Source organism: Corvus cornix, chromosome 2 (genome assembly GCF_000738735.6).
Source record: "Corvus cornix cornix isolate S_Up_H32 chromosome 2, ASM73873v5, whole genome shotgun sequence".
Lineage (NCBI taxonomy): Eukaryota > Metazoa > Chordata > Aves > Passeriformes > Corvidae > Corvus > Corvus cornix.
The window spans coordinates 27,126,588-27,143,437 of record NC_046333.1 but is presented as its reverse complement, the minus strand read 5'-3'; the positions used below and the strand labels follow the sequence as shown (position 1 = coordinate 27,143,437).

Sequence of the window (16,850 nt, the reverse complement as noted above, 5' to 3'; positions counted from 1 at the left end):
TATTTCAGACAACATTATTATTATTATTATTATTATTATTATTATTATTATTATTATTAATCTGTCGAGCTTGTCTTGACTTTCTGCTAATAATTAACCTAGCATTTTCAAATTATTTTTACTTACCTGTTGCTTGAATAACACCCATGCACAAAACACCCAAAAGCCCTAATATGTGTATTAGTTATTTACTACCTAGAGGTAATTGAGCTGTTTTAGAGACATGAACTGGATTCTTTGTAAGTCGACTTTTATCAGGGAAAAGGGATGACTGACTGGAGGTCAGGCAGGGTGGCACAATGCACCAGGTGTGGTAAATAGGAGCTCTAGTAGTCAGGTTTTAACAGCAGCAGCAGCAGAATCAGAAAGTCAGCTCACACACAACGTGATCTAAGACTCCCTGAGTAAGAAGTTTTAGAGAAGTTTTTTGAAGTAGTGACTCAGACTAAGTGATTTTTATTAGACCAGGACACATTTATTTTTGTAAGTGCTAGCATGCATATCTGCAGGCTACTATTCAGAGCTTCTGATGATGGTGATTTTACTTAAATTATTAGTTTGAAATTTCTCTGCTTGTTGACCTGCATGCAGCTGGGCTCCAGTAAGGTGTGTTTATTGCCAAGATGTGGAAGACAGCACTAAACCTGGGGCTTTGTAGCTTGTAATTCCGTGATGATCCCTGCAGCTTTGTTGCTATCACCAAGCAGCAGCCCTGTCACTTATGTCTTGTTCAAGGGTGAGAAAAAACCTGTCTGTTTTAACCAGGATGGGTCAGCAAGAAAGCAAAAAGCACAGGTTGGAAGCTGTGTTTCAGTTCCCTCTGCAGCCCAAAAGGTAAATGTAAACCGGAGGAAGTTACTGTTGATGCTGGGAAGGCCAGGAGCCAAAGGGGCGCTTCAGGCTGAGCTGTGGGTGTGTTTACATGGCCTGATGAGTTAGCCCAGTGCTCCACAGAGGCCACCCAGCTCTGCTGAGAAGCTGTGCACATCTGCTCGGATGAAATTGCATTGCAAGCCAGCCCTTGTGGTAACAGAGGTAGCTCAGCCAGAGCTGGCTCCAGTGTTTTATATTGAACCATATTGTACTGCATGGACATCTTCTGTCTTCCCATTTCAGGGCTTGGTTCTTCTGGATTATGGATGAAGTCTGCTACTGATAATACCTCTGCTACATCCCTTCTTTAAACAAAAATTCTAGCAGGTTTCTCAACAGAGTTCTGTAACCTTATTTAATTCAGCCTCTACAAATACCAGCTTACAGCATTTAAGGCTAACCAAATATATCTCTGTCAAAAACCTGGAGTTATTATTTTAGCCGAGATCCTTAGCTTCCTGGTGTTGTGCTTTATTACTGTTGCAAAGAACACATCACACGCCTTGGGGAGCAGTGAGTGCTCCTGCATGAATTACATCAGCACACAGTGCTGCCAGTCTCCCTTTGGTACATCACTCACTGGCAAACTGTGAGGGTGTTCGAGGCTGGATCATACTATGACCTGAACGAATCAAACATCTTGAGTGACAGCTAAAAATAGATGTACAGTTCAGTCTTTACCACTGTGACCCCTCTACAAACTGCTGGGGGACCTGCAATCCCAACTCAGCCCTGCAGTTTTACTCAGATGCCATACATACTATTTGTTTTAAAAAGCTGGTTTTGACGCAGTAGGACTATTTGAAAAGCAGCCCCACTCTGCACAGCTGCCAGCCCTCACCTTCCCCCTTCCTTGCCTCTCTGATCTGCTCAGGGGAAGGCTCCAACAACATCCTCCTCATAAATAATGCCAGCTCAAGCAGCTCCTGTGGTGTCCCCCAGTCCTCCTTGCCTTCCCCCTCCTCCCACCTCCCATGTTCCCATTCTGTTCCTGATAATCCTAAGTAATCACACAGGTAAATTAGACCCTGCTCCCAGGACCCACAGAAAAAGCTCTCAGGTTGATCCCAAAATGATACCCATCTCTCCCTCTCAGCCAGAACTTCTCACACAGCTTTCCAGCTCTTCATACCAATATCTAGTTTCTTTGCTTTTTGGAAATTTTCCATTCCCATGATCTCTGGCCCTCTGAGAAGGGCTTTGGATCAAACCACTTCTTCCAGGTTTCAGCTAGCTTGCTGTAATTAGTGGCTCCGCATGTCTCATCTGCCAATCTCCAGCCTCTGTCAGGAAAGGAACATCCCTCCTTCACATGGGAGCACTGTGTATCATAGCACTTTCCAGGAAAACTCATAGCATCAGGCAGTTCATAAGATTCCTACAATGGACCTCCTAGAGTGTTCCACAGGAGTGGGGTGATTTCCAGCAGAATGAGTAGAAAAGCAGCCACATCTCAAGAACACAATATATTAACCTGCTTATGTCACACCTTATACTTGCCTTTTCATACCTCTGCATCTCTGAAACTTCCTGGGTTCAGGCTACACCAAATGTTATCTGAAAAACTCTTCTTTCTTTGTCATTTTTGCTAAGACAAAGCAGTTTATTAAAACCCCGAGAAAACCCATTTCAATAGTTGTTTTAGATTCTACCTAGTGCATTCAATAAGGTTCCTCAAAGACACCAGGTTGTTGTGAATGGGAAACTGGAAGTGTACAGCAAGATTTAGACTTGCCAGTACTCTTGGGTAAGTGTCAGATGGCACAGAAAGGGCAGGAATTTTGTGGGAGAGCTCATGAGGTGAGGGAAGGTTACAAATCCTACCACACCTGTATTCAGAACTTTCAAACAGGAGAATGAGGCAGCTGAGGTCTTTAGAATATTATCACAGCCTGTAGTCCCTGGCAGGATTTCACAGGCCTTGAGGAGTGAAAGCGGGGAAAAAAACAGTTGGGACAGAGCCACTTTCAGCACAGGCAATGGGAACAACTAATGAAGGATAGAGGAAACAAAAAAGAATGATTAAAAGTTCCAGTATTTTATTGGTGAGTTTGACATCTGGTTAAACAATACAGACATTTGGAACTGGACATCCAGTAGCTCCCATATACAAACCATCACTTGGCAAATTCACAGGGCAGAAGGAAAAGCCATTTAAATGATGCAGGCTCCCAGGAGCAGGACAGAGTAGTAGGTAAGCAGGTTAGCTGGAAGGAATGGGAGGGTAATGAAGGAGTGTGGGATATTCAAGCTCTAGGCACCTGCCTTCCCTAGCTTAAATTAACCAGCTAATTTCCCCAGGTGCTCTCTGTAGAAACAAGCTTCTCCAGAGGACAATTCACTGCACAATATTATATTGCTGCTCTACACAACTCCCATGAATTTATTCCCTGTTTCCTAGGGAAATACTGCTCTCACCAGCAATTGCAGAGCATGCCCAGGGAGATGTGCTGACTAATTTTGATGCCTAGAGATGTGTGAATCTCCTTTCCCTTTTCCCTCCCTCCCCAACTACCCATTGTGAGTTTGAATGTAAACAAGTGGCATTCACCCCCTGTGGACACTAAAAAGCTAGCAGAGAAACTTTCTAGCTTTCTACAGCCGCCTGTGAAAAGACTCCTTTCTCACGAAGACTGGCTGGGAAACAGTTTGAGATTTTGTAAACTATCTCACAGGTGCAGGCCGTGGTGGAGATTGTTTTGGTACACTGCGAAAAATATTTTGGAAATGGGTGTTATACCGTTCAGCCAATCACTCTGGAAGGTGGCTGACCAACGGACCAATCATATCATTCCTCCATGGCGAAGCAAGTTAAAAAAGACAGATTTAATTCATTAATAAATGGCCATTTTCTCCTGGACCCCATCTCTCTAATGTCGTTTTTCTCTCTGTCCTCGGTACAACAGCGACAACCCCCTATTCACAGATGAGGAGTTTGTCAATGAACAGGACTTTTCACTGGCTGTCATACAGAGCAAACATACACAGAAGATTCTAATTCATTCTAATCCCAAATGGACTGGTTGTGTTTTGCCAAAAATCCACTTTTGCCCCTCATACAGCATGAGATCTGCCCCTGCCATGTCCACCACAGTGGCACAGAAGTCCCTGTGAATGCTCAGTAAGGCATCCATTTGGGTGGACAAGCATGGGATCTGCCTGCACAAATCTGCTGCCAACCCACGTGGGTCTCAATCCACTGAAGGCAATAGGAGAATTATCACTGATTTTAACAGATAGGGTAGATTTAAACAAATGTCACATGCAGAATTCATTCACACATCAAGCTCCAGTCACTGTTAAGATCTGACTGATTTGGGAGAAAACTACACAGACTACCCTTTTTTGTTTCCAACGAACTGAATTGTATCCAACTTCTGAATGAACATTTACCCAAATGAAGACTTTTAACTGTCAATATTGACTGGCTATAATTATGTAAACATTCACGCTCCCTTATTAATAAGTTGCCCAAATGATAAAGCAGAAAAAAAAAAGATTGTTTTGGTTTGAAAGAACAATTGCCCAGACTGAAGTTTGCTGCTATATTAATATAGCACCAACAGATGCTGTAATTAGAAAGTAAAAGACAACCAGAGGAATTGTTAATAGTGTTGTGCCGTGCTTAGGCTTCTAAAATTAAAATGCTTCTTTAGGGAAGTGATAATGTTTTCATATGTGATCCCGTGACTACAGTAAAAATGCTAAAGAGCCATTCCCACAAGTGTCATATGCTATACCCTGGGCTGGTTTTGGCTGGGGTAGAGTTAATTTGATTCAGAGCAGCTAATATGGGGCTGTGTTTTGGATTTTGCTGGAAACAGTGTCGATAACACAGGGATGTTTTAGTTATTGCTAAGCGGTGTTTGCACAGCCTCAAGGCCTTTCCTGCTTCTCACCCCATCCCACCAGTGAGAAGGCTGGGGGTGCACAAGAATTTGGGAGGGGACACAGCCAGGACAGCTGACCACTAAGCAGTATTCCATACCATATAGCATATAAAGCTGGGGAAGGAGAATGAAGGGGGGGGACATTCAGAGTGCTGGTGGTTGTCTTCCCAAGTCACCATTGTGTGTGATAGAGCCCTGATTTCCTGGGAGTGGCTGAACACCTGCCTGCCCATGGGAAGCAGTGAATGAACTCCCTGTTTTGCTTTGCTTGCATGTGCAGCTTTTGCTTTACCTGTTAAACTGTCATTATCTCAACCCACCTTTTTTCCCCTCACTATTACCTTTCTGATTCTCTCCCCCATCCCACTGAGGTACAATAAGCAAGCAGCTTATTTGCTTAGTTGCTAGGTGGGGTTCAACCATGACATAACCATGGATATATTTGCAAATTGCTCCATTTTCTACAATACTGTTCTAAATTTATCACTATTCCTAATGAATTTCTCTGTTTCTAGGAGTACATTAGTGATTTTCTTTTCTTAAATGCAAGATATTTATTATTTTTTGCTATGATCCCCTCCCTTGCTGAATTACAACACAAATGAAGGAGAATAATATGCTGCTTCCAGTTCAAAAAGAAAAATACTTAGATTCAGCAGAAAGTAGGCAGGCAATGCATTAGTTCAATGCATGTTCCTAATCTCTGCTGGGAAAAGATTTCTATGTTGGCCCAGGGCACCAGAGAAACTGAATGAAATAAATATGGCACCTATCAAGAGACAAGACTTTTCTTCTATTCTGGTTTGATACCAACACAGATTCTATTTTATTCTAATTTCAAATAGAAATTTGAATTTCTATTTGAAACCCAGAAATCACACAACCTCCCCCCCACACCCCATCTAACAGGCAAAACTACTAATTAGAGCAAACACACAGACAATTCAGGACAACTGGAAGAAAAGGTCAGGACTGTGGTGGCACAAGTTCTGTATTTCAAGTAAAGAGGTGGAAAACTGAACTGGAACATCTTTCTAGCTAATACTTCTTTCTAAAAAATATTACATGAATACTGCTGAGACACATTCATTTCCAGACATATCTGGAATGGGGGGACAGACCCTGGCAGAGAGAATTATATACAGTATTTACAGTCCTGCAGGATCTACTCTCAGTGATATTTCCAGCTGAATCACAGCAAAGCTTGTTTTTGCTAGGTTCCTAACTACCTGAAAGGACAGAGATGCATCAGAGCAGGGCAATTGCTGTGGTCTGGTGCAAACCAGAAGGCACGGGGTATAGCCCAGACTCTCCAGACCACCTGGACAGCACAGGAATCACAAATACTCAAAAAGAAGGTCATGAACCAGAAATAGCAACTGCTTGATGGCAACACTGAGCTCTAGCCCTACAGCTTTTCTGTCTGCCATATTCCTCCTTCCCCAAGAGCAGTCTCAGGAATAGATTTTCTCTGGCTCTTCACAGTACTGTTGGATCACCTCAGCAAGGTCAAGACACCGCAAAATTCGCCATTTCTCAGCAGCCAGCTCCTCCTTGGAGACCTGGCCCAGCAGTTTCTTGGCAAAGAGGTTCTGATCCTGCATGAAAAGGCCCACGGAAGACCTTGGGGCTTCAGGGAAGTTCTCCAGGCAACCACTTGTGAAACAGAAGTTGATTTTCTTTTCACGTCTCATCCCTGGCCCCCTTTCTTCAATCCAAGTCAACGGTCTAGTGTGAAGGAGCAGAGAAAAAGTATTAATTAAGAAATTGAATCAACAATTCTAATTTGTTTGGATTTTTTTCTCAGCATTTACAGAAAATGCTCTAAGAAATGCACCGTTTTTGAATATCAGTCATTGCATATTTAGGCAATGTGTCCTGACCAACATGCCTTGTGGTTACAGAGCTCAACAGCAGGTAACAGTCGTACCTCTGCCACTGTTGCATGCCATGACTTTTGGCACACCACCTAAGCTCTCTCCAGCTTTGTTTTCCCTACAAACAAAGCAAAGCAAGCAACATCAAGCCATGTCATAAGGAAGAGGGAAGTTTGTGGGCTGTTTGTGGACTTGGATGAAAAATGCAGTTAAATGTCCAAAAATTTTGTACATAATTCGGTCACAGCTAAACTCAAAAGGTCCTCAATGTCTAGTCATTCCTCCAGCAAGAATAAATTTAAGTCACACAGGCACGTAATGATGACCCAGGTGCTACTATGTGAGCTGAACCGCACCCCCTTGGGATGAGCTGAACAAGTTCACTCACACAGACACAAGTGTCCATACTCTCTGACCTTTCAAAATGTTTCATTCTCATCACTGGGAGCACTGAGCTGATCCTAAAAATTATACCTACACAGACTCTCAAGGCAGGCCTTTCTTAATCAGAGCAGAGTCCTGTCTTATATCAACATGATAGCACAGTCTCCAAACCAAGTTTGGTGGTAATGGCTATGGACTTGCATAGCTCACACCTTCCTTCCCAACTTCCCATCTTGGCTGACGGGAAAGGAACCATGGGACATGCTGTGCCACTTCAGGGGTCTTAACAGACTCCTTGACCCAAAGCTGGAACGCCTTTGAGGAATGGTCCTCAACACCAGCCACAGTCATGATCTTCCTTTCCTGCTCTTTTGTCAACTGCCTGAACCATACCATTGCCTTTCTGCAGCTCATTCATCAGCACTCACTACTGCCTGTGTTTAGAGGATGCACATTATTTTTCTTACTTGGTTATTGATGGCCCTTCCACAATCCTTTATAGCCCACTTTAGTCTGCCACTCACAAATTATGAAGGCATCAATAGCTCGGAAGAATAAATTTTGTCTCCAAGTACTGCCCATTAAATCTTCAGTATCATTAGATCTGGAGAGAAAGTCCTTGTCAATCTGCCCTGAACACATTCTGCAGAGCACTCAGCTTAATGTTTCTGCATCTCTCATCTTTTATTCTCTAGGATTCAGTTTCTATATTTACATCATCATATCAATTATTCTTTGCTCACCTGTACATCCACATCCCCACCACTCCCCCTACAAATTAAGCATGGCCAGATGAACCTGGCTGAACAGAATAAAACAACTGGAGGAGGAAAAAATACCCAAATCACAGCCTCCAAGAATGCACAAAAAAAATTCTCAGAGGACTAATGAAAGCAAAGGCACCATGTGTTTTAGGAAGTCCCAGGGCTACATGTCACTGCAAGCCAGAAGGGTGATGGGGGCCATATTGCTCAGTGTTTTCTGTGTTGCCATCCTCCTTCCCTGAGGTTAAGGCTGTTGATCTGGGTCAGAGGGAGGCTGCAGAGCAAGCTGGGCCTTGCTCCGATTTGACAGAGCCAGTTTTATATCCCTACAATAGAGGCTCAGGCCTCTGTTACTCAAAGCCGCTTTATCTCAGGTAGGCAGGCATCAAGAAACCACTGGGCAGGCACAGGCAAAGATCTCCATCATGTAATAGCAAGGAGCTCATGATATGATCCAAAACAGGCCCTGTCAGTGCAGAATCACCTCCCTGGGGTGATCTAGAGCAGATGCACACCAGTGATCAGGCTCAAGTATGCCTTCCGCTCTAGCTTGGGAAGCCACTGAACCAGAAGCACAAACATGCAGAGCAGGCAGAATTTAATCAAAGTGATTAGAATGACTGATTTAGATCGGTGAGCAGGAAAATGCTGGATTTACTAACAGAGTTATCTTCTTCTGCAATTGGATTTTTAGTCATTTTCCCAAAGAGAGGTTGATTCTACTTGATTGGTAAGCAAAACGTACTAATTTTTAATTAACAACAACTTCTACTCTGAAATAAGCCTCTTCTTTTGCTATAAAGATAAGTATGTTGCAAATCCACACATTATTTAAGCAATTTTGTAGCTTAAGAAACAGATTTGTATTTTATGTCAGAAAATTGTGAAGGGCTGTAGCTTTTTTCATAGACAATTTACCCATTTTCATTGAATTATTATCTAGCTACAGATACATTTAGTTGTTTAGAAGTGTTAGTAGCATTACTTACAAGCAACAAATCCAACATTTTTGATAGCTGAATAAAGGTGGATTACATATGTTGGGTAGTTAAAGAAGAAGAAAAAGAAAATTTTATCAAGCACTAACAAACCACTTTTATACTGACTGCTTGCAAAGCAAACAGTCTGCAGTGAAGAAAACACCCTGACTTTCTATAGCCATTTTGTCTTTCCAGATTTTAAACTGATAGCATTTTCTTAGCTACATTTTACTCAGAGACTGGAAAAGACTTTTTGCTTGTCTGATTCCCTTTTTCCTCGAATAATGAGTGACCCTTGCTGGACTGCGATAGCTCAATAAACCAATATGAAGCAAACACACTTTGTACCTCCAGAAGAATTAAGCTGGTCTCATGCTTGAAAGAATTCTGGGTCCACTCAGCTTAAAATTTTATACAACAACTTTCTGCAGAAAGCATGTATTACATCATTTTCTATGAATGTTCAATTTGAAGATATTTGATCAGACTCTGTAAGCTTAAATCTCCACAAAAACATAATTTCAAATGTTTATTGTCAGAATAAGTTCAGAAAATATCTTCAATTTCTTTTAAACCTTTTCATTTTCACACTTTGAAAATGCCAATATTTTTAATTTATCATTAAATCAATGAGAGGCTCCCTTAGCTTGGATGGGAATTGGACCCTATTCCTAGTTAACATCAAAAGAGATGCTGACCAAATCATTATCTTTCCAGCTTGCACTAAAAATTGATTTCTGACATTTACTGAATCCAAGCTCTGTAATCCTGGGACAGGAACTGCAGTCCCAAACCAGACGCGCTGTCAGTAGAGGTTTGACTTTTCCTGGATTGCTCAATGTTGTATCACAGAGAGGCTGTCAGCTCAGCTGTCTTGGACACACAACAGAGGCAGAGGTCATCTCTCAAATAACTGGGTGCAGGCATTAATACACACCTCCAAAATCCACCCAGAGCCAGACGAGCAGCCAGGGTGGGCTGTACAGTGGAGACAGACTATGCCCTTTGCACAAATCCCTGCTTAACAAGCAGAACACAGGCTCCTGCATTCTGCACCTGCTGTATTTTCCAAGGCAGAAAATAGGATGAATTAACCTGATTTCTCAAGGTTACTGTACTCATGTCTTTCAAAAACAGGATGGGATACCTCTCATGAAAGGTACAGCCCTTTCTCATCCTTCAGCAAAATAAAGGTTGGCCAAATTAGACCCGTAACACCACCACCATTACTGATGGGCCATAATTTCACTAGACAGAGAGTGGGCCAAATTCTCTACTGCAGAAACTCCGCTGACGTCAGTGGGGGAAGGTCAGCAGGAAATATGGCCCCAGCACCGAACACAACACAGGAACGCTATGTAATTTTCCACCCACCCTAAATTATCCCAGAGGCATAAACCTGACTGTCCACAAAGTTATTAAAACACTCATGGTGAGAAAACACTTACTGATCCATACAAATAGTAGTAGCCAAGAGAAGCAGATATCATTTAGTGGTGCAGAGTAGGAAAAAACCAGTAATCCAGAAACAGTTCCGTATCCAGCAAATATCACACATAGCAGCTAAGGACTACACAGGAGACGGGACAGCCAGGGAAATGTTTAAACCACCCGCTAGTTCCATCTGCTGGAGTTAGTTCAAAATCTCACCCTATCTAGATCTTTACAGCTACTTATGTTACTAGCAAATTGCTAAGAGGATAAACAGAGCTTGTATACAGAGTTCTGTCCTCTCACAACTGCATTTCAAAAGGAATTTGAAATGCTGTTTTATTTAAAGAGAGAGGAAGATTGCTAAAACAAGATGATAATCTCAAGATAAACTGCAATGGGGTTCGTAGGAGTGGCTGATGAAATGCTTAACCAGACCTGTGGTGAAGCTAAAAGTTCAAATGAGCCCTGATTATTCACCCCACAAACAGCTAGTCCTTCAGGTTACTACTTTAACTAAACGTTTATCTAAAATGCTGGGTTAGGTTTGGGCTTTTTAAGAGGTCTACTAGCATATCTGCAACCACAAAAAAAAAGAAAAGGAACAAACAGTTCCATCACCATTGGGTAATTTCTCTCTACCTTTTCATGTCAGATAATTCTCAAGTTGTATCTTGTTGCTTTAAACTTACATTTTAAGTAACTTCAACCTATTTGAAAGGACATGAACTCTGCACAGATGGTCCAGAATGACCAAACCTGAGAGTTTCCACCAGTCTTTGGACCAAGTTGAGTACTCAATCGACAGTATGAAATACTGATGGCATACTTCATAGTTATACCACTTTTTAGTAAGGCTATTAAAAACATCCTATTTGATAGGAAGGATATTGTCACCACATAATAAAAGGGAGATCAAACTCAATATTATAAAGTGCATCTTTAAAAGACATGTACACTTTCATGCCAGCCTCCACCCATTCTGTTTCCACAAGAGGAGAAGAGGATGCAGAACACCTGCACACAGAAGTCCTGCAGAGGGTGAGGAGCCTGGCTCACGTGTTGCCACAGACATTACTCACTTCTTGTTTGCTGTCTGAAAGTGAACAGTCATTCTGGAATAATTCTTATCCTTCTGCTTCTCTCTGGTGGCAGAGGTAACAGTGAGGTCTCCAAAGAGGTCAATCAGCCAAGTCAGACGGGCAATTCCACTGAAAGCTGGGAATCCTGATTTGTTTTCATCGAGGACACTACCTGGTGGAATAGAAACTCTTGAGGAATAGGAAAAATAATAATGCCTTCTGCATTATAGGAAAGGATGAAGAAACTGCAGTGTTGCAGGCTTAAAGATCAGGGTGTAGAAAGATCATGAGTGGATGGACTGAGTAGGAAAGTCAACAAACATGGTGAATGTCGAAATGGATCAGTTGATGAGCTATGGCAGAGAGGGCTGCACAAAGTACATATACAACAAACCAGACCTTTCAGGACATGTTGAGGACAGGAGGGTGTATGTGGATTCAACAAGGGAATTATCCAGAACCAGTACCTGTGTCTCTACTCAGTTTATAGACAGACTCTTGTGTAAAAGGACAAAATGAAGCCTGGAAGCACTGGCATCCCTGTGGTACAGTCAGACAAATCCAGATAGACTTTGATTTCTTCAGAGCTACTGACCTGTGAAATGCAATGTTCCCTTCACTAGGTCTTTCCCAGCCACCTCTTTTTTCAGCTGCTTGTACTCTTCAGTAAGAAGTTCAATGTGCTCCACATGGAGTACTTTATCTGCCATTAAAAAACAAAACAAAACAAAAAAACACACACAAAAAAAAGGCAAAAATCAGGACAGATTAAATAAAAGTTTTCTGTGTGAATCAAAGTCACGTCTAAACAGTAAAGGCTTCACTAGCCGCCAGTGGGAATTCATTTAGAAAAATTCTCATGCATGGCTCACAAAGTGGTGTCAGGAAGGAAATCAAACATGGGCCCTGAGCTGAAGCATCAATCTGCGTTAAGGATTTTCAGGAGACAACAAATACAGAGACTACGGGAACAGTAGCTGCTATGTTTAACAGAAACTCTGTAAGGAAACCCAGTACCCAGCTAAGGCTGAAACATGAGACTGCAGAGTAACAGATAGATTAATTCTTGGCCTTTTTCCCCTCACATTTCTTTGTTCTGCATTTTTCCTCCCAGGGTAGTAAGAAGAAAAAGGAAGGGGAAAAAATAGCATAATGGTCAGACCCAGATTGGAACAATATGTTAAGGAGTACCTCCCTCCATTGCAATTAATTGGGCTACTTTGAAATAGAGGTTATCCAATACAAGTTGAATGTGTCTCTCATTCAGTATGTGTTTTTCTGGAAGATTTCCAGGAGAGTCAGTGTAGGCTGCTGACAGTAACTGCTGCTGCTTCAAGAAAAGAGGCATAAATTCTGCTCAATGGGAAACCATTTAGTGAGCAACACGGCAGTAACTGGTGTTGGTACAGGGAAACAGCACAGGAGAAATCCTACACCTCCGGTGTTTCAGGACAAAAGTCACAAAGGAGATTTTCAAGAAGCAGTGCTATAAAAAGTGCAGCTTGTCCAAATGATTTGCATTCTGCTCCCGCCCAGCACTGCTCTTCCTCTTGGAACGCCATTCATCCCCACTGGCCCCAAATGAACTGCCTGCTTCTGACCCTTTGCACCACTGGGATGGGACCACACGCTTTCCCGAAATAAAGAGATTTTGCTTAGAGACAAGCTGTCTTTCAGGCAGGGATGCCTTGCTGGCCTACAATAGCATGAGCAGCTGTGTGTGGCCAGCACATCACAAATGCTAGAAGCTAGGAGAGCTGTTTGCAGTTTCATTTCGAAGGAGAGGACATAGAATTGCACAAGCCCAACAGCTGCACTCATCAAGTGCTTTACTATCACTGTGACAGAAGTTTTCCTCTTTAACGGCATTCTGTCACAAATAGAGGCTAGAGTTTTTCTGAGGGCAAATATACCTTACTTTTAGCATTGACATTTGTGTGTTTGTTTCCCGATTGGCCTAAGTCTTAAATCCTACCTTGGCACATCTCTGAGACAGTCATACTCCCTTGCATGTGATGACTAACAGTAGGCTAGAGACTTGCCTTTGAGTTTGGTGCCTTTGGTGCTACCCAACAGGTAATACTGTTTACACTCTTGAGAACAAATGTGTTACCTTTCTGCTCAGCCATCTCCCAGAGCTCATGGGCTGCCTTAGCAGACAAAGCCATGGGGTACTCAACAAGGACATGTTTCCCAGCTTCTAAAAACATTCTGAAAGGGATAAAAGATCAGCCATTAGAAAGAATATTATCCTAATCCTCTCTCACCACAGTGCAAGCTGCTTCTCATTCTCACAGCCAGCTCCATATGGAGAGATGCACAACATGGAGTAACAGAAATAAATGGCAACTTTCCTAGTAAGGATGGTGTGGTGGCTACATCACACATTTAAACAGCGGGGAAGGAGGGTTTTAATTCTTCTTTTGCCACAGAATGCCCTCACTCCCCTACATCAAGTCACTAAAATGCTACAGCATTGAGCACTGCAATTTCTGACTTACAGACATGTAAGTAGCTGGAGTGGGACACTGGACTACCCTTCCACAATATAATCTGTGAGGAAAGGCTTTAAATCCTGTTTTAAGCTGCCTGTCCATCAAACATAGGCCTAGAGGTACGGAAATAGAATTACTTGGGAAATTAATGCATCTTAAATCCTACTCTCTTCCAGGGCTTATTGGTGCTCTAGGGAACTCACTATCACTCACTTCAGGCCTCTAGTCTGGCAGTCTTTCCTCGGTGTTCATATCTTCTCCTGCAACACCTTTACACAGCTCCTCTGTGCTTCTAAAATACAGGGGAAAGAGGGAAAAGGTGGGGGGAACCCCTTAAAATACCTGATGGTTTCTTCATGGCTTCTGTTCTCTGTGCTGATGAAGGCTGCATGGATGTCTTTGTTTCTCAGAGCATCTTCCAGGCTAATCTGCTTAGCCTCATTAATATTGCCAAAACTTCTCCTGCATATTTAGCATAAATACAACCAGAGCATAACTGTCACAGTCCATTCTTCCCAACCACATGTCGTGTAGCAGTACTTAAAAACAGTTCCCATGGACCACTGTCTCACTGAGTTCAACCAGGGTATAACAAAGGCAGTTTGTTATCCAGGAAGAGCATGAGCATTTACAGACAGAAGTGGAATGAAGAAGAGAATAAAAAAATGGACCAGTGTGTAGGCGGTGGTATCAGTCTGGAAACTGGCCTGCTATTGAACTGTCAAGTACTTACCCTTTTGGTTTTGGTGTTTTGGTTTTTAATAAGCATTACTACCAAAGAGATGTTGTAAAAGACTGACTTGAAAGACAACAGTGCTCCTATGGGAGAACTTCTCCCCACCATCCTGGACAACGTGGACAAAGGCACTCAAGTTGGCAGGGCCACACACAGCTGCAAGTACAGACAAGCAGGAGGGAGACAAAGCAGATGCTTGGCTATGATGGCTCACCTTGCAACACACACAGCATGTCAGTGCTAAGGGGAAAGCTCAGCAAGCTGAGCACATCTCCAGCTGAAAATGAAAAACACACACTCCCCCCAGAAGCCTTTTGCATTACTACTGACTGGAGCAGGCACCTTGACAGTGTTAGGATAGGTGACAGAGGGCAGGAAGGCAGGCCACAAGCAGGACTTGAAAGCAAAGACAGGTGATGTTTGTGTGTGATTGGGATCCAAAGAAGATTACGGTGAATCATGCATTTCAACAGCATTGTTTCTCCAAAAAAGTAGTGGAAACCCTATCTTCAGTGCTCTTCAAGGTTACCTATAGCACTGACAGAGGCATCAGAGAACCAAAAGTGTTTTTGGCAGGAAGATAAAGTGGGTGACGTAATCAGTCCTTTCTGTCTCAAACAGCCCTGCATGATTTAAATAGAGCTGGAAAAATAAATTCACAATCTGAGATGCATAAATGTACTACCTAACTCTTTCAAACTTTTATGCTCCACTGTAATGGGTCAGACAGTCCAGCAGGAATGCTCAGAGGAAGGTATACACTAAATTTCCACAGTTCCAAACTAGTGAGAAAGACTCTTGTTTCTCTAAGAAGCATAAGAAGAATAAAAAGCAACATTATTGCATGTACTAAATCATGGGATTTCCTTTAGATATCTACAGGTTCAATACCTGGTTTTAAAAACCTACTAGAATTTTATTATGAAGTTGGAGTATTGGGAGCATTAAAACATGTTTTTGAAAAAGAACTTTTTAAAACTCTGTAAAACTTTTTTTTTTTAGCATTTCTAGAAGAGTCATGCAGACACTAGATCATTAGTGTACTTATTGTCTGCACTACCTTAAATCTACAGCAAATTTCAGTCAGACAATTTGTTTTTATCACACAGATCCTACAGCAAGAACATATCTCAATTTTTAAAAGTAAAAACTAGAAAGTCATGTCTGAAAGATATCTCACTAAGGTAACCTATTTGTTCCCTCTTGCAAAGCTTTCTGTGCTCACTTTTGAGCTGGCACTCAGAATGACAGGAATATTTACATGAACTTCTCCTTTTCAGTTTGAAAAAGAAAAAAAAACATTGCAATATACATATTAAACATGGTAAGATGAAATTTCTAACCTGGATACAAATCCAAAGAGTTTCAGGTGCTCAGAAGGGCTGGAAGGCATTGGATTCATCAAGTCTCGGATTCGTGCTAAGCCAGCAATTCCAACTCCAACCACCACTGTCCCAAACATTTTGCTAATCTGTCCAAAAGAAAAACAAAATAAAACATTTTTTTCTCATAGCAGGGACAAGTGCAATTGGGAGAGAAGGTGGGAGAATAGATTACTCTTGAACCCTGCTTTCACAGCACCAATCCTTATTCAGGTGTCAGCAACCAGCTAACAGAGATATGATGCTATAGGCTGCTGAGCTCACTCATATCCCATTGAAATGGGATCAAGCAGTTCAGCCTGTCATAGGACTGGTCTTGAGATTTGTATTTAACAGCTATTAAATCACAGCTCCAGCAAAGTTCTTCCTTTCCGTGAATAGAAAGCAGACTTCAAAAGTGAGACATTCTTCTATTTATATCACTGCTTCCAAACTGGAAAGGAGCCAAAAGGTTCTGCAAACCCAGCAGAGCTTTATATAAACCCTGCTGACTTCCTGAGCGTCTGCAGCATGGTGCCACACAGACAGTCCCAGTGCTCAGCAGCATAGTTGGAATACTTTGGGACAGGAAGCAAAGAGCATCTTTTCTTTCCCCATGTAACTGCCAGCACGTCCTACAATGTCAAGCTGTAACCAACCATCTGATAATTTGGTCAAGATGCTTGCTTGACATTTCCATACACAGAGTTCTGCACCTCTTAAATGACAAGCAGGCATGTCTTTAAGATTTACATCTCCCAAATGCAACTGCTGACACAACTGCATAACACGGAGGGTCAGACAGGTATTGCACTCACTGGCTGGGCTGCTGGGCCTCTGGCAATAAATTCTTCTGTTGGTTTTATGATTTGCTATTGATCTGCGGAAGCATTGGGCAACTGGTGTAACCTTTCAAACCTGCACTGTTCCAGCATCCTGAGGACTAGCAACACTTTGTAAATTAATTGAAGACTTAC

At 42.2% G+C, this 16,850-nt stretch overlaps 1 protein-coding gene across 5 annotated transcripts in view; it reads right to left on the bottom strand.

The window, feature by feature from the left end:
- Window positions 1–5,163: 5,163 nt before the first annotated feature.
- BLVRA (biliverdin reductase A) overlaps window positions 5,164–16,850 on the bottom strand; it is a 29,404-nt gene continuing 17,717 nt past the window's right edge. For all 5 annotated transcript variants that reach the window (XM_010398649.4, XM_019285607.3, XM_019285606.3 and 2 more), the window contains 6 exons: window positions 15,856–15,983; window positions 14,119–14,238; window positions 13,395–13,492; window positions 11,877–11,984; window positions 11,282–11,453; window positions 5,164–6,491 (listed from right to left, as the gene is read on the bottom strand). In XM_010398649.4, the coding sequence (XP_010396951.1) occupies window positions 6,218–6,491; window positions 11,282–11,453; window positions 11,877–11,984; window positions 13,395–13,492; window positions 14,119–14,238; window positions 15,856–15,974 (891 nt within the window). In that variant the 5' untranslated portion in view covers window positions 15,975–15,983 and the 3' untranslated portion in view covers window positions 5,164–6,217. The remainder of the gene's footprint in view (window positions 6,492–11,281; window positions 11,454–11,876; window positions 11,985–13,394; window positions 13,493–14,118; window positions 14,239–15,855; window positions 15,984–16,850) is intronic.